This window comes from Hyaena hyaena, unplaced genomic scaffold (assembly GCF_003009895.1).
Source record: "Hyaena hyaena isolate Hyena2069 unplaced genomic scaffold, ASM300989v1 scaffold_44, whole genome shotgun sequence".
Lineage (NCBI taxonomy): Eukaryota > Metazoa > Chordata > Mammalia > Carnivora > Hyaenidae > Hyaena > Hyaena hyaena.
Window position 1 is genome coordinate 1,818,567 of NW_024080676.1, and position 21,817 is coordinate 1,840,383.

General features: G+C 43.0%; 1 protein-coding gene across 3 annotated transcripts in view; it reads right to left on the minus strand.

The window, feature by feature from the left end:
• MYOF (myoferlin) overlaps positions 1–21,817 on the minus strand; it is a 156,252-nt gene that overhangs the window by 113,082 nt on the left and 21,353 nt on the right. For all 3 annotated transcript variants that reach the window (XR_005528089.1, XM_039230277.1, XM_039230276.1), the window contains exons 2-3: positions 17,907–17,962; positions 15,609–15,700 (exon numbers count right to left, since the gene is read on the minus strand). Coding sequence is in view for 2 of the 3 variants with exons in the window: in XM_039230277.1 (XP_039086208.1) it covers positions 15,609–15,700; positions 17,907–17,962 (148 nt within the window). In the remaining variant the exon portion in view is untranslated. The remainder of the gene's footprint in view (positions 1–15,608; positions 15,701–17,906; positions 17,963–21,817) is intronic.

Sequence of the window (21,817 nt, forward strand, 5' to 3'; positions counted from 1 at the left end):
TACGCAAAACATTTTGGTGGTTAGGGCACATGATCAAAGAAGTTTATAGAATATGCATTCCTTGAGAGTTGGTGAATATAAAAATGTAACCTGGGCCGCCTGGGTGGCTTAGTCAGTTAAGTGTCCGACTTGCTTAGGTCATGATCTCACGGTTCATGGGTTCGAGCCCTGCGTCGGGCTCTGTGCTGACTGCCAGCTCAGAGCCTGGAGCCTGTTTCAGAGTCTGTGACTCCCTCTCTCTCTGACCCTCCCCTGCTCACACTGTCTCTCTCTCTCCTAGAAATAAATAAAACATTAAAAATTTTTTTTAAAAATGTAACCTGCAGATTATAGTCTGTAAATTGGGAGTTATAATGACAACATGGCAGGAGATTGGGGAATTGAAGAAGTTCCCTTTGTGAAATGCAATCAAAAAGCAAAGAAAGGTCCGGGGGTGTGCTCGCTCAGTATTGATACTGATAAAGGAAAAGAAAAACAAGAAGAATTTAAAAATATTATTTACTTATACCTAGCCTACATTTCCCATGACTGACACTAATAAATGGCAGATATGACAGCATAAAAATCATTAGCATAAATATAGAAAACTAAGCATCAAATCCGCAAAGTCATAGAAGAGATTCCTTACATCAAAAAATTCAGGATGCAGGGTGCCTGGGTGGCTTAGTCAGTTGAGTGCCTGGCTCTTGATTTTGGCTCAGGTCATGATCTCATAGTCATGAGACTGAGCCCTGCACTGGGCTCTGCGCTGTGTGTGGAATCTGCTTGGAATTTTCTCTCTCTCCCTCTGCCCCACACTCACATGCTCTCTCTCAAAAAAAAAAAAAAAAAAGCACCACCCCAGAGTGAAAAAACTGTAACACATAACTGGGCTTTTGGGCAAAAATAATAATCAGGATCGTTCATCATGTGGAGAAATATTTATTGTATTTTAACATGGAGTAGTTTCTTTAAAAATTAAGAATGAAAATTGATGTCAGCATGGAAAAGCCATTTCTGAACTGACATACATCCATATTCTCCTGCTCCCCTAAGACCTCAGAAATAGAACTAGAGTGTAGATCTGGGGTCAGTCACCTGACCATATACATCCACTGACTTGACAATATGAATAAGTGACTTCACTTTCTGTGAATAGATATATTATATCGCACAAGACCAGGAAATTGCTATGGCACCTGGTTTCACCCAACGTACCCAATGGCATGAAGCACCATACACGGTTTCTTGGAGAATATACTTTCTTGGACAGAATACCACCAAAGATGCTCAACAAACATGATGGGTTCTCATCTCTTCTAATACCACAAGTAGAGTTAGTTACTGGCAATGGAAAAAAAATTCTGCCTCCACAGGGTTAAGAGTAAACTTTTCAGCCCTCTTAGGTCAATACAGAAATTAGGGCTCTCTGTCAACACTGGGAATTGATGGAAACTTTATAGAGTAATTTCTCAGATGGGTATGTTCACTCACTAAGTTTGCTACCAGATTTTTTTTTTTTTACATGAGTCTGATTTCTCCTTACTTGGATTTTAATTCCTGACATATTGAGGAAAAGAGTCTGCACATGACTCCATCTCTACCAGATGAAGTGAGGAAACCTCCCACACAAGGTGAGGGCCCTGGCAAAACCTCTTCCACATCTCCCTCAGCCCCACATGATATGAGCCTGATGAGAATTTTGTTCCAAGTTTTAAAAATAGCACAGTAAGCTGTGAGGTTAGCTAATTGAGGTTTTAAGGACAAAATGTGAAAACTCCAATTTTAAAAGTCATCTGACTGGTATTAAATGTCTAAATGAGGTACTCTCCTTGAAAGACATGGAAATACACTGGATTTTGTTTTTCTTACAGTTCCATAATTCATAACCTAACTATATGATTAAAATAATAACATTGTACACTTGGACATGGACAGATTTGCTGTTGCTGAAGCCAAGATGACCTGAAACTCTATCAGCAATAAATAATTCTTAGAAGAAAACAAAGTATAGCATACCGGGACAATGTTGAAAGAGGGCTGGCCTGGGGTTGGACTAGAATTTATCAACCTTGGAACTACTGGACATTTTGAACCGAACAATTCTCTGTTTTGGGGGCCTGCCCTGTGCTTTGTCACATGTTCAGCAGCATCCTTGGCCCCAACCCACCGGCATCTCTACACCTTGCCAGGTGTGCCAAGGTGGGTAATGTCTCCCCAGGTTGAGCAGCACTGAGTTAGATGATTTCTGTTCTTGCCCTAACTCAGTGTCCCAACTTCCCCCAAGTCTTGGCTAAGTCACTCAACTCTCTGAGCCCACTTCATTCATTATCTGAGTGGACCGAAGTAAATCATTTCTCAGACCCTTCTCCGCTACTCAAGTCTGCTGCTAGGCTTGTACGTGTGATGTTTTCTACACCTATCTAGATAGGACACTATCTTGTGTTAAATATTTCTTTTCTCTTAAAGTCTTTGTTCATTGATTTAGGAAGAATATATCCTAAAATATGTCCATGTTGGACAATCCAGAATACTAGGCAAGGTTTCTGCCTTCAACTAATATGGCCTACCATTTCATGGGTCAAGCTTAAATTCACACAGAATGTCAGGGGAAAGGTTAGGCCAGTAACAGAAGTGTGGAATGCAGTATAAGATAGTAGGGAGTGGTGGCGTGTGCTAACCAGAGAGAACAGGCTCACCTGAAACTCAAAGCCCATCCACTGGCCCTTTGTGGTCCTGAGTGGTTTTACAAACTCCATTGTGACTCAACTAATATCTGTGGCTTTCCCTTCCCCCCTCCCCTCCCAGAGGCTTTGAGAGAGTGGTAACAGATAATGGACCAGGAATGAACTAAAATAAAAGCAGCCAATTATAAACTCAAACCTTTCAGAAACCCTTAGTCCCGTTTCTTAAATTTGCTTTTTCATCATACAATTCTGATACTTTTGTGTTTGTGGGGGTGGGGGGAGGTGGTTTAAAAGAAACTTCACTTTCTTTTTTCTGAAGTCAAGGTAGTGTGTTTAGATAAAAGCCTGGAAAGATTTTCTTTCCCAAAAATATTTGTAACAGGTTGAGTTGAAGAAAAATGCAGTTACAACTCCTAAAGTTGGAGAGAGCGCCCCCTATGGGCAAGTTGGAGCTCTGCAGGTCTCTGAGGGGCCCAGCCAGCCTGGCGTGGGCTGTTTTCTGTGATGTTGCCTGGATACAGAATACTGTGAGAGGCTGAGAAATGATGGCCCAGCCTCCTACACAGGGGACAAGAATAGTGTAGTCAGGCCAGTTTCCTTTAATGGAGGGGACACTAAGCCAACCCTTTTTCTTTCATATTACTAATGCTGTAAATATGCTAACATGCTACAGTGTGACAGTAATGAGGACACTTTGCCCTAAATTTTCATGGAAAAATAAGAGTCTCCCTATGGACTCCACCCAACACTAAAACAGATGGACCATGTCTCAAAAGGAAAATTTACAGTGAAAGAATCTCAAGGCCTTTTAGCTCTCCAGCTTTATTTGCAGAATTAATAAACTGCAGATGTATTCTGAAGTGAAGAAGAAGCGAGCCCTGCTCAAATCCCTTACAATTCTTGAAGGTCTAGATAGTTTTGAGTTGAGTCTCCATGCGACATGGAACTAGTTCTAAGCAGTGAAGTGTCAACTAGTCAACTTAGTTACGCAGGGGCTAGTTAAGAACTTCTTTAACTTGTTACAACAGAGTCTAGCGTGTTTAACAAAGAGAAATGGGAAATGTTCTCCCTGTTAGCACAGACACAAACCTCAACAGCCACATGCCACTGTGGTGAGTAAGGGCTTTGCTGGCTGAGTTCTTAATCATGGGAGCTCGCCTATATCAAGTTGTTCTGTGCAGCAGGGACACAGCCCACATGGAGGAGGATTTACTGGAAATTCCTTCATGAAGGAAAGGAAAAATACATTGGACTCTGGAAAGTCGAACTGTTTCTGCCCCTACAGACTGCAGCATGTCTCACTTCCCTCCTCTGCGAGGGAATAACAATCCCCAGCCGGGCTGAGCACAAATACTTCTCCAAGCTGCTCCTGGGTCCCCTGTAGAAACCTCAAAGGGCCAGACCGGCCCACCCTTTGAAGCGCTGGGCTCTCGGCCAGCTGAGCCGTGTCATTTCTACCAGGTCTGTGTGGCCTTGGGGCTCCTTGACTGGGTAGCAACACCCATCCCCACACTTCTCCTTCTCCAGGACCACTATCTGTCAAGCTCCTTCCTGGCTCCACCCCCACCCAAAGGTGGGAGAGCCAGGCCTACACCTTCCTTATGACCAGATTGAGGAAGGGGGTTGGAGGAGGGGTGGGGAGAAGCTGGGGCAGCCTTGACGGCAAATCCTATCACAGGAAGCCCTTTGTAAGCAAAAACTCCCTCAAAGGACACAATCTGGGTCTCCCATCCACTTCACCAGTGGGGAACCTTCCTGAGTCTGCCAACTGGCCCACGCTGGCCCTTTGGATTAGCCCATAAACCGTTTCTGAGATTGCAATTCCCCAGACCTCCCTGCAGCAGAATCACTAGGGCAGTTACAGATTCTCAGGACCCTGAGTCACAATTTTTCTTTAGTTAATTCTTATACCAGGAAGTTTGAGAAACAATGGCCTAAAGCAGTGATTCTCAGTGGCAGCACAGGGGAAAAGTAGAGGGCTGGGGGTTGGGGGGTGAGGGTGGGCAAGGGCAGGTAGGAAAGGCAGCTGGCAAAGTTAGATCTGGAAAGAGGGAGACATGCGCAGTTTTAAAAATCACATTCAATACGGTAACAGAAGTTCACATTTGAGAAATGAACATAGAAATGCAATTATTTAAATGAACAAAGTAGTAAGCAAAACTCAAAACTACTCGGCAAGCCTCGTTATCTGGATCTTTCCTGTGGCTTCTCCTCCTTACTCCACACCAGGATTGTCAGAGAGCCTTGGGGCCTTTGTCCTATTCATCAAATGTAGAAACACCGGCCCAAACTTGGGTTCCCAAACTTGGCTGTGTACCAGCCCCTCTGGGGTAAGGCTGTGCTCTGTACTTTTAACAAACTCCATTCCTGGGTTTTGGAATCACTGGCCTCGTCTGGAGGCTGTGGCAGGTTTTACAGGATCTGGGGCCAGCAACAGCTCCCTTTTTCCCAGTCCCTCCCAACCCCACTGCCCTGAGGCCAATGGCGTCACTTTAACAAGGGAAAGAGCAGAGTGGAAGCCCAGGCCTGTGCACCAAAGCTCCCTAGATCAGTGAGGCGACTAGACCAGAGTCAGTCACCCTGTGGCTATAAGGAGCAGGTAAACTAGCCTAATGCTTGGCATGCAGGCAATGCTCAATAATTAGTTCTTAAATGACTATGACCTGTAACCTAACCAAGTCTCCTGTTCATTCAGTCCTCAAGGGTCTGAATCTGTGCTTGCCTGCTTGTCTCTGTCTAATCCCCTGGTCCATTATAAACAAGGTAATAGTTTTCTGTCATTCATTCATTCGTTCAAGAACTTGGACCTAACAAGGTAAGGGAGACAGAATAACAGTGATTAAGAATTTGGAGCTAGGCAGGGCTAATTCAGACTCATCCTTGTACTAGGGACCAGGTACAGGTTGTTTTACTTTTCTGAGCCTCAGTTTCCTCATCTGTAAAATGGGGATTATGACAGCTACTACCTAATAGTATTGTAAGGATGAAAAGGATGATGTGTTGAGTGCTTAACAGTTACTTTTATTATTTCAGACACTCCACTAGAAAAAGGGATCAAAAGAAAGCACGTGACTGGCAGGGAAAGCTGGTCTGAACGCACGCACAGTCTAAATCACAGGAAGGTGGGGTATCTGCACAAGGGTATAGGGAGGCAGCCAGGAATGAAAAGATAAAAACCCTTTAAACTACCCACTTCCATTTCTGTGCAATCAACTGTGCAAAGTTCTTAAAGCCAGTACTTTCTCTCACGTACATGAAACAACTCCCTCCCAACATCAGTGCTGTATATACCAAAGTCTGCTTGCAAAACCATTTTTATGTTCAGGGTTAGACCAGTAGTAAACTTCAGCTATAGCTGAATTCTCATAAAATGCAATGAGTGGAAACTGAATAAAGGTTTTAAAGGTCTCATAAAATATTTCATTACAAAACAGACCCGAAAACAAACGCTTAAACAAAAACCCTACCTAAGCCAGCACACAAGTATTTATACACATGTACACACACACACACTCTGCCTCTCTCATCATTTTCTCCTCTCTTCCCCTTTAATTTTCTTTATCATACTAAGCACCACCTGATACACTGTATGTTCCCTCCACTCAGATATAAGCCCCATGAAAGGCATGGTGTACTCCCAGCACCCACCACAGTGTCTGACACACATAAGCATAGCAATTATTTGTGGAATGAATACATTAATTAATACATCGCTGAAGATAGTCCAATAACCTTGCAAATGACTTACAATTTATAAAGCTTCCTCTCCTAAGAGATGGTCCTCCAAGTGCAATTAGAAGATAATTATAGCTCTTGTCATTATGAAATGCCTTTCTGTTTCAGTCTCTCTGGGTGTCCTTCTCCAGGGCTTTGGCCCACCTTTACTTCCTCATGAGACATTAACAGCCACCAGCAAGGCTGTGGCACCTACTCAACTGGACTCCCCAAAACGCTGGGGTTCAGCCTTTCCAGCACCTAAGACCACCCAGCCCAAACCAATTTTGATCTTTTCATAGTTTTGCCACTCCACTGAAAATATGGAACTAAAAAGAACTGAACTGAGACTCCTGCTCCACAGTAACACTGACCCCTGGTATAGATGTCTTCACAGCCTGCGAAGCTACTCCATTTATAAAGCCTGCCTTGGAGCACCTGGGTGGCTCAGGTGGTTAAGGTTAAGCATCTGACTCACTCTTGATTTTGCCTCAGGTCTTGATTATGCCTCAGGTCACAACCTCACAGTTCGTGAGATGGAGCACATCTGTGCTGACAGTATGGCGCCTGCTTGGGATTCTCTCTCTCTCTCTCTCTCTCTCTCTCTCTCTCTCCCCCTCTCTCTGCCCCTCCCCTGCTTGCTCACTCACATGCCCTCTCTAAACAAACAAACAAATAAATAAATAAACTTTAAAAAGAAAGAAAGCCTGCCTCAACCTGTGGGCTGTCCATCCCCCCCCCCCCCCCCCCACCCCGACCAACCACAGCTGGGCTACTTCAACAAATCCCACGGTCATGATTACATGTGGCAATGTCAGCAGGGAGTCTTGTTGCTAGGAGACATATAAGTATTAAAAGTTTGAGGACAAGGTCTTTGTATTCGAGGGAATGAAAACTTCTCATACTGCTTCACCAAATTAATTTCATTCCAAACCACAGTCTCTGTTTTCATTAATAAAAAACAAAAACAAAAACAAACCCAAAAAACCCCACAAACCTTTGCTCAGGGAGTTAGTACATTTCACAGCCCAAGCTTGTCTTCTTTTTTTTTTTTTTTCAAATTCTGTAGCCCCTATTACATTCTGTGTGTGTGTGTGTGTGTGTGTGTGTGTGTGTGTATGTGCGTGTGTGTGTAGCTCCAGACTCCCACTTGTCCCTCCCAGCTCTGGGAGATGACAGTTGGGACCTGCCTGTCTTCCCTTTCCCTGAACTGCAGCCTGGAATGTTCTCTAGGCATTAAGTTGGTCCCTCAAGGGCTCATTTCATTTATCTCCTTTTTCTCAGGGTCATTATCCAGTCCAATAACTGAAACCATGGTTACATGTTTTATCTTTTTTTTTTTTTTTTGGTGTATCAGGTGAGTATGTAGATCTGGTCCCTGTTATGTTATCTTAGCATGAGCAGAACTTCCAAACTACAGTCACTTTAAGGAGAAGACTTCTGAGGCCCAGAGGGGTTAAGTCACTTGGCTGAGGTCACCACTAGTCACCAGTAGAGCTGAGTCTCAAAGCAGCCTGTCTGGCTCTCAAATCTCAGCTTTTATGCACTATGATTTGTTACCTTCCTGGGAGCTCAGGAGTAAGCCTCACGTCTCTCTACAAAAAGGCATGAGCTTTGGGACAGGTGTTTGTTTCCCTTGTGACTTGATCCCTATGTGTTCTGACTTCTTTGTGGCTTAAACCCAAATTGGAACCAGAGAGCTTTCCAGAAATCTGGGCTGAACAGATTCCACATCAGTGGGTCATTACTAGTGGGCTAACTGTCCAATGTAAGGCACGTTAGATTTTATTCATGTATTAGTATCGTGAACTTGTTCATTCATCCAACAAACACTTATTGAGAGCTTATTATGTACTAGGTCCTATGCTAAGCGCTGGTGTTACAGTGATGAGCCAGATAGATGTGGAGCTTACTGTCTAGTAGAGGAAGGGCAAATGAATAACAAAATAAATACAGACATGTCACATGGTGGTGAGAACTGAGGTAGGTAAAGCAGGAATGCAGACCAGCACATATTTTTGAGTACTTATCTAGAACCCAACATAAATGTCCACGTGTACAGCTGGGCTCCCTCCAGCATTCCCACACCTACATGAGCTTGCTAACAAGAAGGGCTCTGAGGAAATGAAGCAGGGCAATGAGACAGAAAGCAATGGTAGGGGCTGCTCTAGATTTGAAGGTCTGAGATGCTGAGGCTGAATGGCAAGATTTCACATCTACTGCAGTTAGAAGGAAAGAGTATTCCATGCAGAGCGAACAGCAAATACAGAAGCCCTAAATGGTAACTCTTTTTCCTCCTTGGAGGAAATACACACACATACACAAATACACACATACACCTGAAAATCTGTAGACACCTTTCATTCCTACATTTCCAGGCTCCTGAAGCCGATTCTTCTTTAGGAACTCAGGCGGAGCTACAGCAGGGCCAGGACGCCAAGGGATCAGGGTCCCAGCCTCAAATCTCCTCTCCACCACTCAAGGTTACTGTGAAGATCACTTGAGATGAGATATGCTCTCCAAATTTCTCGTGTCCATTGTAGAACGTGAGCATCAGTGACTTACTATTCAATAGTATAAAACTGCCTGCTTAAAACTGTTACGTGGGGAGGAACTAGCAATACTCTGATAATGACTTTTTTTTTTTTTTTTTTGCAAAATTAGAAAGGAAAATTACTTCATTCTGGCCAAAAGCTAATCAATAATTCCACCTACATTTTGGTTCCTGCAGTTGGTTCACAGTTTTCAGTATAGTGTGAAAGTCAAGAACACAGGCCTGGACATAAATGGTGACTCTGACACATACCTGCTGTGTGACCTTGAGCAGATTACCAAGCCTCTCTGGGGAAAAAGAGGACTGCTTCATTGGGTGTCTGTGAGGATAAAGTAGCATAATGTACTCAAAGGGCTTGGCAGAGCCCTTGGCACTCCCTAAGACCGCACTAAGCTGTAGCTGCCCTGCCTGTCTGTAGAGGGAACTTTGATTCTTCAGTGGCTGGGAAAGTCCTTCCTCTCTGACATTTCAGCTAAAAATATTTCATTTTCCTCCTGTGACCAAGAGGCACTTCTGGCCTGTCTCTCACCCTCATTCAGCCTGGGTGGCTGGTTGGATAACTCTAAAGGGGGAGGAACAGAGTCTACACTGAATAGCCCAGCCGGCTCCCAGTGCCCGAGGAGGGGTGTTGCTGACACACCAGCACTATGCTTGCATGTACTGGACCCGGCAGTCCATTGTGGGGGAGGACAGGGGTGTACAGGCAAACCTAGTCAGTCCAACGAGGTTTGTTTCCAGGCCTAGGGCACCAGATGTAAAGTGAGAGTCCTGTTTGCTCAACCCGTCTCCATGGCAACAGGAACGTCAACAGGCAAGGCATTCCTTAAGCTGGTAGAAAAAACTTCTGACCCCACCCTGCACATCCAAGTGAAAGAAAGTTCCCACACTGAGTAGTGAGCAGATCCCCGAAGGCCAAATCTTTAGTAAAAAAGCCAAGAGAAAAATCTGGGGCCAAAATACACAAATAGTTTGGACAAATGTACAGCTTATTCCCAGATGAGTTGAATTTTTTTTCCTGCAATGTACTTATGGCAAATTTGACCAAGGTGTATGCATTGTTTAGTTGGTGACGCCAAGGTCAAAGTTCATTAATTCCTGGCTGATGGTGGAGAAGCATGCAGCTTAGCACAGTAAGCACACAGACAACACAGGGGCATGATCATTTTCACTGTTCATTCCAAAGCAGACTCAGGGTCAGCTTTCACTGGGGGATGGTCAACAACTGTGCATCGAAATTTGTAGGACACACAACTAATCTCCCAATTAAAAAGACCTTCCCGGCAATCCCTATCACAACACCAGCATTCTTCACAGAGCTAGAACAAACAATCCTAAAATTTGTATGGAACCAGAAAAGACCCCAAATAGCCAAAGCAATCTTGAAAAAGAAAACCAAAGCTGGAGATATCACAATCCCGGATTTCAAGCCGTATTACAAAGCTGTAATCATCAAGACAGTATGGCACTGGCACAAAAACAGACACTCAGATCCATGGAACAGAATAGAGAACCCAGAAATAGACCCACAAACATATAGCCAACTAATCTTTGACAAAGCAGGAAAGAATGTCCAATGGAATAAAGACAGTCTCTACAGCAAATGGTGCTGGGAAAACTGGACAGAGACATGCAAAAGAATGAACCTGGACCACTTTCTTTTTTTTTTTTTTTTTTAATGTTTTATTTATTTCTAGGAGAGGGAGAGAAAGACAGCAGGAGCAGGGGAGGGTCAGAGAGAGAGGGAGTCACAGACTGAAACAGGCTCCAGGCTCTGAGCTGGCAGTCAGCACAGAGCCCGACGCGGGGCTCGAACCCACGAACCGCGAGATCATGACCTAAGCGAAAGTCGGACGCTTAACCGACTAAGCCACCCAGGCGCCCAGAACCTGGACCACTTTCTTACACCATACACAAATAGAAACTCAAAATGCATGAAAGACCTAAATGTAAGACAGGAAGCCATCAAAATAAAAAAGACAGGAAAAAGCAGGCAAAAACCTCTTTGACCTCAGCTGCAGCAACTTCTTACTCAACATGTCTCTGGAGGCAAGGGAAACAAAAGCAAAAATGAACTACTGGGACCTCATCAAGATAAAAAGCTTCTGCACACCGAAGGAAACAATCAGCAAAACCAAAAGGCAACCAACGGAATGGGAGAAGATATTTGCAAATGACATATCAGATAAAGGGTTAGTATTCAAATCTATAAAGAGCTTATCAAACTCAACACCCAAAAAACAAATAATCCAGTGAAGAAATGGACAAAAGATGTGAATAGACACTTCCCCAAAGAAGACATCCAGATGGCCAAATGACACATGAAAAAATGCTAACATCACTCACCATCAGGGAAATACAAATCAAAACCACAATGAAATACCACCTCACACCAGCTAGAATGGCTAACATTAACAACTCAGGCAGCAACAGATGTTGGCGAGGATGCGGAAAAGAGGATCTCTTGCACTGCTGGTAGGAATGCAAACTGGTGCAGCCACTCTGGAAAACAGTATGGAGGTTCCTCAAAAATTTAAAAGCAGAACTACCCTATAACCCAGCAATTGCACTACTAGGTATTTATCCAAGGAATACAGGTTGGTATTCAAAATCTATAAAGAACTTTATAGATTTTGCTGTTTCATAAACTTAATGCTGTTTCAAAGGGGCATATGCACCCCAGTATTTATACCACCACTATTGACAGTAGCCAAAGTGTGGAAAGAGTGCAAATGTCCATCAACAGATGAATAGATAAAGAAGATGTGGTATATACACAGACAGACACACACACACACACACACACCACAGCAATCAAAGAGAATGAAATCTTGCCATTTGCAACTACATGGATGGAACTAGAGGGTATCATGCTAAGTGAAATTAGTCAGAGAAGGACAAATAACATATGACTTCACTCATAAGAGGAATTTAAGATAGAAAACAGATGAACACAAGGGAAGCAAAAATAATATAAAAACATGGAAGGGGACAAAACATAAGACACTCTTAAATATAGAGAACAAACTGAGGGTTGCAGGAGGGGTTGTGGGAGGGGGGATCGGCTAAATGGGTAAGGGGCATTAAGGAATCTACTCCTGAAATCATTGTTGCACTATATGCTAACTAACTTGGATGTAAATTTAAGAATTAATTATTAATTAATTTAAAAATAAAAAAATAGAAAGACCTTCCCCAGTGACCCTGCCATAAGGGACTGAAATTCCCATTTTGTTCGCTTCTTTAGGTAAGTCACCAGTGGCCTCTGTCCCCAGATCACTGTTCCTGGGAAGTTAACACAGGGAGCTATCAGTGTCTATTCCACCATCACCTGGAGCAGCTTCTCAGAAAGCTCCTTCCAGCCAGCGAGCCCTTGAACAACTGAGACACAGAAAAAGGACAGATAAGTTCTGTTGGGAAAAGAACTGGCAGAGGGGGCAGAGACAGCTGAGAAGGCAGGCCTGAGTGGGTGCCCTGATGGGACCCCTGGAACATAAATACAGACCCTGGGTGTCTGGGGAAGGTCAGAAGGAGGAAGACCCCCTAGAAGTAGGGGAGGGAAAGGTTCAAAGAGTAATGAACACCACCTTCATATTTTGCCTAAAATTTACCTTTTTCAAGTTAGGCCTAAAAACTCCAGTCATAATAATGCCCCAGTAACGTCCTGCTCCTTTGGTTTTTATGCTCAGCAGACACTGTAATGCCAAGTGCAACATATCCCAGCAAAAGGCATGGAGTCCTGAACACCAGAAGGACTCTCTTATATCCGGACCTACCATATAGTCTTTGTTCAAATTTGGGAAGAAAAAGTCAGGATCAGATAGACAGCACATCAAGTCTGTTGCCAGAAAGTCACACCAAACACCTAAAATAAGCCCCAAGCTGAGCCTTTAGGGTGGGGATTTGTCCTCTTCCCATAAATGCTGTGAACCAAGGGCCCCACTGTGTTTTCAACAGGTGTACGAGGAATATACAACAGTCTCCTGGACCTGTTTTCCTTGCTTCCTGATTGGTTCCTACATCTAGTCTCTGCACACAAAGCCTGAATGATCCTTTTTTAAAAATGTTTACTTATTTATTTTGAAAGAAAGAGAGCATGCAAGTGTGAGTAGGGGAGGGGCAGAGAGAGGGAGAGAGAGAATCCCAAGCAGAGCCCAATTCAGGGCTTGAGCCCATGAACTGCAAGAACATGACTTGAGCCTAAATCAAGAGTCAGATGCTCAACCAACTGAGCCACCCAGGTGCCTCTGAATGATCCTTTTAAAATATAAATCAGGGGCGCCTGGGTGGCTTAGTCGGTTGAGCGTCCGACTTTCGCTTGGGTCATGATCTCGCGGTTCGTGGGTTCGAGCCCCGCGTCGGGCTCTGTGCTGACTGCCGGCTCAGAGTCTGGAGCCTGTTTCAGTCTGTGACTCCCTCTCTCTCTGACCCTCCCCTGCTCACGCTGTCTCTCTCTCTCTCTCTCTCTCCTAGAAATAAATAAAAAAAAATAAATAAATTAAAAAAATATATATATAAATCAGATCCTATTCAAACCCCCTTAGTGGATTCCCATTCTCCTAGGAACGAAATGCAAAGCTCCTGCGGTGGCCCACAGACCACGCATGCTGTGGCTTTCCTCATCTCACCTCCTTCCCCATCCCAGTTCCTCCTGCTCTCTGTGCTCCAGCCTGCGTGGCCTCCTCGGTGTTTCTCTCACACACTGAATACACTCCTGCTTTCTCTCTGCCGAGAACATCCTTCTCCCCACAGATACCTGCATGGCCCATTCCTTCACTTTATCTAGGTCTCTGCTCAGTTGTCACCTCTTTGTCACCTCATATAAAATTGGATCTTCACCCCATCATCAATCACTCCCTATCCTTTTACTCTGCTTTATTTTTCTTTATGGACGGTAACATATAACAGCTTCCTCCTTATAAATCACTCTGCAGGACCTGACCTATTATATAGTCCTTCATGTACTTATTTGTTTTCTGACACTCCCTCAAGCATATTTCCTTCAGAAAAGCAAAGACTTATGTGAAACAAAGATGAGAGCTCCAAGGCCAGGCTTTGCTGCCATGTTGAAATAAAAGAGGCATAAAGTGATAAAGGCCTGAACTAGGCTGGTGGCTGTGGTTGAGAGTAAGAAACATGTAGTACAGACAATGAAAAGGAAGAAAAAGCAAGATTTGGCAACAGATTGGATAACATGTAAAAGGAAGAAGATCCAAAGACACCTGAGTTTCTGAGCCTAGTGGTCTGGAACTGTGTTGTCCAATATGGTGGCCACCAGCCACATATGGCTAGGGAGCCCTTTAAATGTGGGTGGTCTGGATTGATATGTGCTATAGTTATGAAAGACGCATTGGATTTCAAAGTCGCTCCTTCCCCACCCCAAACCTGCTTTTTAATTTAATAATATGGTTAATGACATCTTATAATCAAGGATACAGAGTAATTTGGTATGACACAAGGGAAAATTCATTAACCAGAGGATGCCCTCCCACCAGGCATTTATTTCCACTGGGAAATAACAAGTAAGTAACTTAGTTTTAAGCACTGGTTTATTACAGGTTTGGTTAGTTTGAATTGGTAACCTAAGACTAGTTTCTGAGTCTGTATGGCCAAAGTCCAGATCAAGGGCTGGGATGAATTTACTGAGGCCATTCTGTCCCACAGAGACCTGTTTTGGAAATCCCCACGCTTTAATCAGGGGACAACCCTCAGTGCCACCCTGGGCACCATCATGACCCTTCCCCATTTGAAACTGGTAAAGATGACAGGGATCTGACTTAGATCTGTTGAGTTTAAAAGGCCAATAAGACATTTAAAATGGAAGTGAGGCTGCAAGTAGAACTTGAATGGTCACACATAATTGGAAGAAGAAATGATTTTGCTTGTGTCTAAAATGGCTACAGGGTAGGAAGTGACTAAGGGCAGTTAACAAAAATGTTGCAGGAATGTAAACAGATTTCACAACTAGTGCTAAATTGGACAGAGGAATGGGGACTTAGTGTTTACAGCCTCTTAGGAATACAGTAGTCCCCCCTTTATGCACTAGGATGTGTGTCATGATCCCTAGTGGATGCCCAAAACTGCAGATAATACCAAATCCTATATACATATATGTATACATAGACACATACCTGTGATAAAGTTTAATTTTTAAACTAGACCTAGTAAGAAATTAACAGTAACTAATAATAAAATAGAGTAATTGTAACAATATACTATAATAAGTCATGTGAATATGGTTTCTCTCCCTCTCAAAATATATTGTACTATACTCACCCTTTTATGTGTGATGATGTGAAAGGATAAAATGCCTAAGCGATGAGATGAAATGAGGTGAATGATGTAGGCACAGTGACGTAGCATTAGGCAACTATTGACCTCACACTTTTTCAGAAGAAGGATCATCTGCTTCTGCACCTCAGTTGATCACAGGTAACCGAAACTGCAGGTATGAGGGGACTACTATACAGAAGTTTGGGAAAAGGTAACTGTGATCAATATCACATCTGATATTGTCTCAGAAGGTTGTGTGTGTGGTGGGGGGGGAGAGGGACATGGAACTGAAGCCCGATTATATCGAAAATATTATGAAATGTTATTAACGATGCATTCCTTTAACAAAATAAACAATAGTAATATAACAAGTAAAATGAGAAAAATAGTTGAAATCAACTTACTTATTTTGTCCAATCGTCTCAAAATCTTTTACAACAATTGTAAGGGAAGATGAAGAGTCCAGTGGAATACCCCTCAAGTCAAACTCCAAAATCTGTCCACGAAGGTTATAAAAACAAAAAGGTTGTTAAAAAGGGTCAGGAAGTGTAGTATAATTAGAGGTACCGACACTAAATGACTGTCATTCTCTTCACCAATGTCAGTCTTGTGAATCATCAATTCTATAGTTAATAGATGTGACTGAATTCCAAACCTGGAGGGTGCTGAGGGCTGTGGGAAGGCAAACCAGATTTAGCCTCAGAGGACCAGGGGTGACCTTGGGCTTCCCATTTTCTAGGCTCTGTGACTATGAGCAAGTCACTAAACCCATCTCAGAGTCAGAGAATTACCATAATTGGTTATAAGAATAAAATAAAATAAAATGAAAATGCTTTCTTCACTGGTTGTTTTTAAGTTATTTGCTCTTTCTAATCATATTATTATCAGAGATAGATAATCTAAAATTTTTTTTCTAAAATGCATCAGCCTTTTATTTTAAGCCCCACCATGATTAGTCTGTAGTCAGATAAGACTTCCATCTTAATGTAATAAATTGCTGTCTAATGACAAACATAAAAAAAAATCAACATAACACTGCTAACGCCTTTGATTGACTGTGTAATATATGAATTAAAGAAACCAGAGCCTACTAAAGATTTGATTCTCCTTGTACTGGGTTTGGAGTGGGTGGAGAATGTGTCAGAGCTCATATTAGAATCCTAACCCCAAAAGGTTCAGGGTTAGTATTTCATTTGGGTTAGATTTCCGTTATAAAACTACAGTTGGGAAGTTTACTTGATAAATACATTGGCAATTAAAAAAAAAAATACATGTTAGAAACAAAATGGAGTGAGATGGATGATACCCTGCAGAGGATGTCTGCTCATGTGACCTCTCCCCCTCTGCCATCAGCTACCAGATAAAAAGAAGCATGTCAAAATTACTTAAAACCAGAAGCACTAAATGGATACATAATGTACTTTTAATTTGTTTTATTCTTGGAGCTCTGTGTGAGGTGCTAGGATCCACACACGGTATCCACAGGAACCAACCAGACTGGCCTCTTGCTTTCACGGAGCTGGGAGTCCAGCTGACTGTGTTCTGGGTTCCAGTGAAACTTTCTGCTTCTCAGGAAGGCATTAAAAAGGCATTTCATCTGCACCTCATTCAATGAAAAGGTATAGTCTTTATGTTAGTTTCGAGGCTAGGAGATGGGGGAATTTATAGTTGGTGGAGGGGAAGTCTTCACAGCCTGGTGACTTAGTAAAAATAAAAAAGACACTTATCACTGTGCTTATCCAGGAAAGTCTGACTGGGTTTTGGGGAAAACAATGGGGCTGATGATCATCTTTTAAAACATTAGTCAGCGTAGGAAAATCTACTCAGTGGAAAGAATTAAAACTTTCACAATTCTTTAAATATATTTAACACAACTGTTCATGAAATAGGTATAAAGCCAACAGTGAGGGAAGTAAATAAATTATATTATAGCCCTTCCATAGAATATTGCATAGTGTTAAAGATACTTCTGAATGGAATGGTACAGTATATGCTCAAGATATAATAGCAAGAAAAAAATAGGAGAGGAAGCTGTATTTGCTTATATGTTAAGACATCATATTTTATTAACTTATTTATAAACACTAATTACTTATAAAATATCCTTATTCAATAAACATTTATTGCTATATCCCAGAGTTAACAATAATTGCTTCCAGATAGTGGCTCCAAAGGTAACTTTTGTTATGTTTATCTAAAGATTTCAAAATGTCTACATTAAGGATATTCTACTTTATCAACATAAAAAACAGTAAATGTCATTAGACAGCCAGACACACAAAGTGTCATGTGATATACTCTCGGTTAGTCACATGCAAATACATTTTTAAATATGGAGCTTTACATCTGGGACTCCAGAGATGATCCAAGCCCATGCATTACTCTACAGATGTGCCCCAGATGTGCAACATAATTGGACCAAGGTCACTCAGCAAGCTCAAAGCTGCTCCCGGCTACAACATAAGCTTCCCACCCTCTGCCCAGACTTCACTCACACCACTGCTATACAGGAGATGTCATTGCGGTACGTCCCCTTGAACTGTTCTGCTGTCTCCATGGTCACAAAGAGAGATAGAGGGGTGGGGGGTGCAAGGCGCAGATTCTTCTTTCAAAGGGAAAAAGCTAACCTTTGACCAAAGACAGGACAATCAGCTGTGCCTTATCCACTGAAACAATGTTAAAAAAAGAAGCAATGAGGTTACCTCATTCCATACAGGGTTGAGTTCATTGTCAACTTTCTTTGTTTTCTTTTTCTCATCTGCAAATAAAAAATAAGAAATATCAGTTAATTAGAAATATTTCTAGAACATGTCTAGAACATTTGTTCATTCATAGAGCATTCCCCTGAGGGACAACCATGTGCTTGCATTTTCCCATTCATCAGCCTAGAGTGAAAACTACCTGAGTCCAGGTTTTCCAAACTGAATGGCATTTTTTGACCTAAAATGTTTCTCCCATCCCAGGTCTAATAGATGTTAGGGGCTTAGGTACTCAAAATCATGGAAATACCATGATTCCCTGCCTCTCCCTCACCAATTCCTATAGATCAAGGTTACCCAGGGCATCTGTGTCTCCAGTTTGCTGCAGAAAGAAGCCAACAAAGCTAACCTTTGACAAACAGGTGTCACCATTTTACAGATGCAGCTACTGAGACTCAAATGAGCTGAGAAATGGGTCTGAGATAGTACTTGGCACTGGGTCCTATATAACCTGCAATTTCCTCTCTGAAGCTCATGCTGCTTCTGCATGTGATAAGACCCCACAGCTTAAAGACTGAGCTGGACTCTCCCCTCCCCTGCCCCCACCCAGTCCCATAGGCCTCGGCACAAGGTAATTAGTAGATGAACACTTTTGATGACATGAAAAGAATGTAGTGTTTCCTGTACAACAGTCTCACAGATTTTCTCTCGGTGTGTCTGAGACCTTCCTGCATGAATAAATGTTAGTCCAGCTATTGTTCAAAGTTTCCTTAGAGAATCTGAAGGGTAGAGGCATCTGTTGGATCTCTAAGTTCCCAAATACTCATCAAAATAAAATGTAGTATTTGAGTACCAAATGCTTTGTAAGCACAAACTATCTGTTTTCAGGAAAACAAAATAAAACGAGTCCTCTTCCTGTGTGAATTCTTTACCATCACATAGAATAGTCACAATGCTTCTGACACCAAATGTATGCTGGGGGGTTCCCCTACCAAGCAATTTTCTGTGACACCAGCTGGGTGTTTTGCAATTTAACTCCATGCTGATACTATGTACCTAGAGACAGCATCAGATCCCGCAGCTTAAGGGCTCAGAGGACAACAGCAAGTCCACGCTGTCATCTGTGGTTCTGACCTAGCAGGCTATAAGCTTGGGGTTCCCATAACCCCCTTATTGGGTTCAATTAATTGGCTAGAGAAGCTCACAGAACTCAGGAAAACAGTTATTTATGTTTACTACTTAATTAAAGGATAGGACAGAGGGTACAGATGAACAGCCAGCTGAGGAGCTATATAAGGCAAGGTCTGGGAGGGTCCTGCCCACAAGAGCTTCTGTCCCCATGGACCTGGAGTACCTCAGCCTCCTGGTACATGGATGTGTTTATCATATACCTGGAACCCCAGGCTTCTGATTTTTCTGATGGAGGCTTCCTCTCATAGGCAAGATCGATTATTAACTCTATTTCCAGTCCCTTTCTCTAGTCTAGAGACGCCAGGAGGGGTGGGGGCAGAGCCAAAAAATGCCAAGCTTGTCATCATAGCTTGGTCTCCCTGGTGACCAGTCCTCGTCTTCATCCAGGAGCCATCCAGGAGCCCACCCAGAGTGACCTCATTAGAACAAAAGATGCTCCTACTCTTATCACTTAGGAATTTATAAGGGTTTTAGCTCAGTGCCAGGAAGTGGTGGGGGAAAGGAGCAAAGACTAAACTTGTATATTTTTTTCTCATCTCATATCACCTAATCTCTTTAAAAACCCTATGAGATATGTATAATAATTTTCATCCCCTTTCAAAGCTAAGGAAACCAAGAGTTAAGTGGCATATTCAAAGTGACCCAGTTCGTAAGGGATAAATTTTAAACCCACGTTGGTGGCGACGCCCAGTTACCCCTCTGCTGCTATGGAACGTAGGAGGTAGTGGGTTCCGTTCAGCTGAGTGTCATATTGCAAAGGCTCCCAGCACTTGCCAGTTGTGGGACTAACCACTTCATTCTTCCAAGACCTCAGCATAGACAAGCCATGAATCATCACCCGTACTCTGCTAAGCAGTAACTTTTCCACTTGATCGCCTCCCATAACCCAACCGGCTTCCCTTTTTAAACTTCAGCATGACCCTGCTCATCGGCTCGTGCTGGGGCCTGTACCGATGCATTCTAACTGTGGTCTCTCTTTGTGGCCTACAGAGCCCCTCCCTGCATCTGACTCTGAGATCACCTAGAAGCTGTCCTGTCCCCTCCCACATTTCCATCCTGACCGCATGTGCCCCTCCCATCATCAGATGAAAAACCTCTCAACTTTCCTCTCTGGTTGCAACACCAAGTGCTTTTGAGAGGAAGAGGGGCCAGGCAAAGTTTAAACTGACTGAATTGGACAAATGGCTTCTTTACACAGTGGGAGCAGCCCCTCTAAAATAATCATCTACAGGTGCCAGAAAGTACATTCTTATTATTTTTTAATGTTTATTTATTTACTTTTGAGAGACACAGAGAGAAAAGCACATGTGGGAGAGGGACAGAGAGAGAGAGGGAGACACAGAATCCGAAGCAGGCTCCAGGCTCTGAGCTGTCAGCACAGAGCCCAACGTGGGGCTCAAACACACAGACCGTGAGATCATGACCTCAGCCGAAGTCCAACGTTTAACAAACTGAGCCACCCAGGTGCCCCGGAAGTACATTCTACTACAGTGTCTCTAAGTTATTCTGATAGCTCTGCATGGGTAACATTCTCATCCCCTTTTTATAGACAAAGAATTGAGAGAAGCTAGTTAACTTGCCTAAGGTCACACAGCAAATAGAAAAAGAGAGTCAGAAACTGAACCTATGTCTCCTTGGCTCAAAACCTGAGTGTGCGTTCACTATCACACCACAGTGCCCCATTGGAAGCAGTCAGAAACAATGGATAAAGAAAATTCATAAATACAATATGAGCAATGGGCTTGATATAGTGGGCAGTGGCCACAGGAAAGTACAAGGTCAGATTTCAGAGTATCCTTACACTCTTAGACTATTTCTTCCAACACATAAAATGTGACATCTGTGTTTTTCTGGGGGGGGAAGTTTATTGCCCTCATCGGATTCTCAAATGAGTTCATGACTTTCACAAAAGTTAAAAGTCCTGCCTTCGACAATCATGAAATGGTACCATTAATATCCCTCCAGTTCACCACCACCCTTGCTGCCATAAAAGGCCTGGTGGTTGGAGAACTGAGTCAGGATAGAGTGACTCTGGACCCTGGGACCACAGCAGACCTTCAAGAGAAAAGATGGTAATTTTAAGAGGCCACAGCAAGTAAGTAAAGCAAGGAGAAAGCAGCAAATCATTAATAGAAATTGGACACAGGGGCTTGAGGCAGGATGTGGGTCTCTGATGGATGCCACCGAAGGAAAATCTCAGTCTCCAAGTCCCCAAGATCCCAGACAGGGAGCCAAGGCAAGGACAAGGGCTCCAGAGAGGCTATGGAAAGAGCCAGTGCTTTCCCAGTTGAGTTAAATCTCAAGCCTGGTACCCTCCTACACTGTTGGTGGGAATGTAAACTGGTACAGCCTCTCTGGAAAACAGTGTGGAGGTTCCTCAGGAAACTAACAATAGAACTCCCCTATGACCCAGCAATAGCACTGCTAGGAATTTACCCAAGAGATACAGAAATGCTGATGCATAGGAGCACATGTACCCCAGTGTTCATAGCATCACTCTCAACAATAGCTAAAACATGGAAAGAGCCCAAGTGTCCATCAACAGACGAATGGATCAAGAAGACATGGTTTATCTATACCATGGAATACTACATGGCAATGAGAAACAATGAAATCTGGCCATGTGTAGCAACATGGATGGACCTTGAGGGTGTTATGCTGAGTGAAATAAGTCAGGCAGAGAAGGACAAATATCATATGTTTGCACGTATAGGAGGATTAGG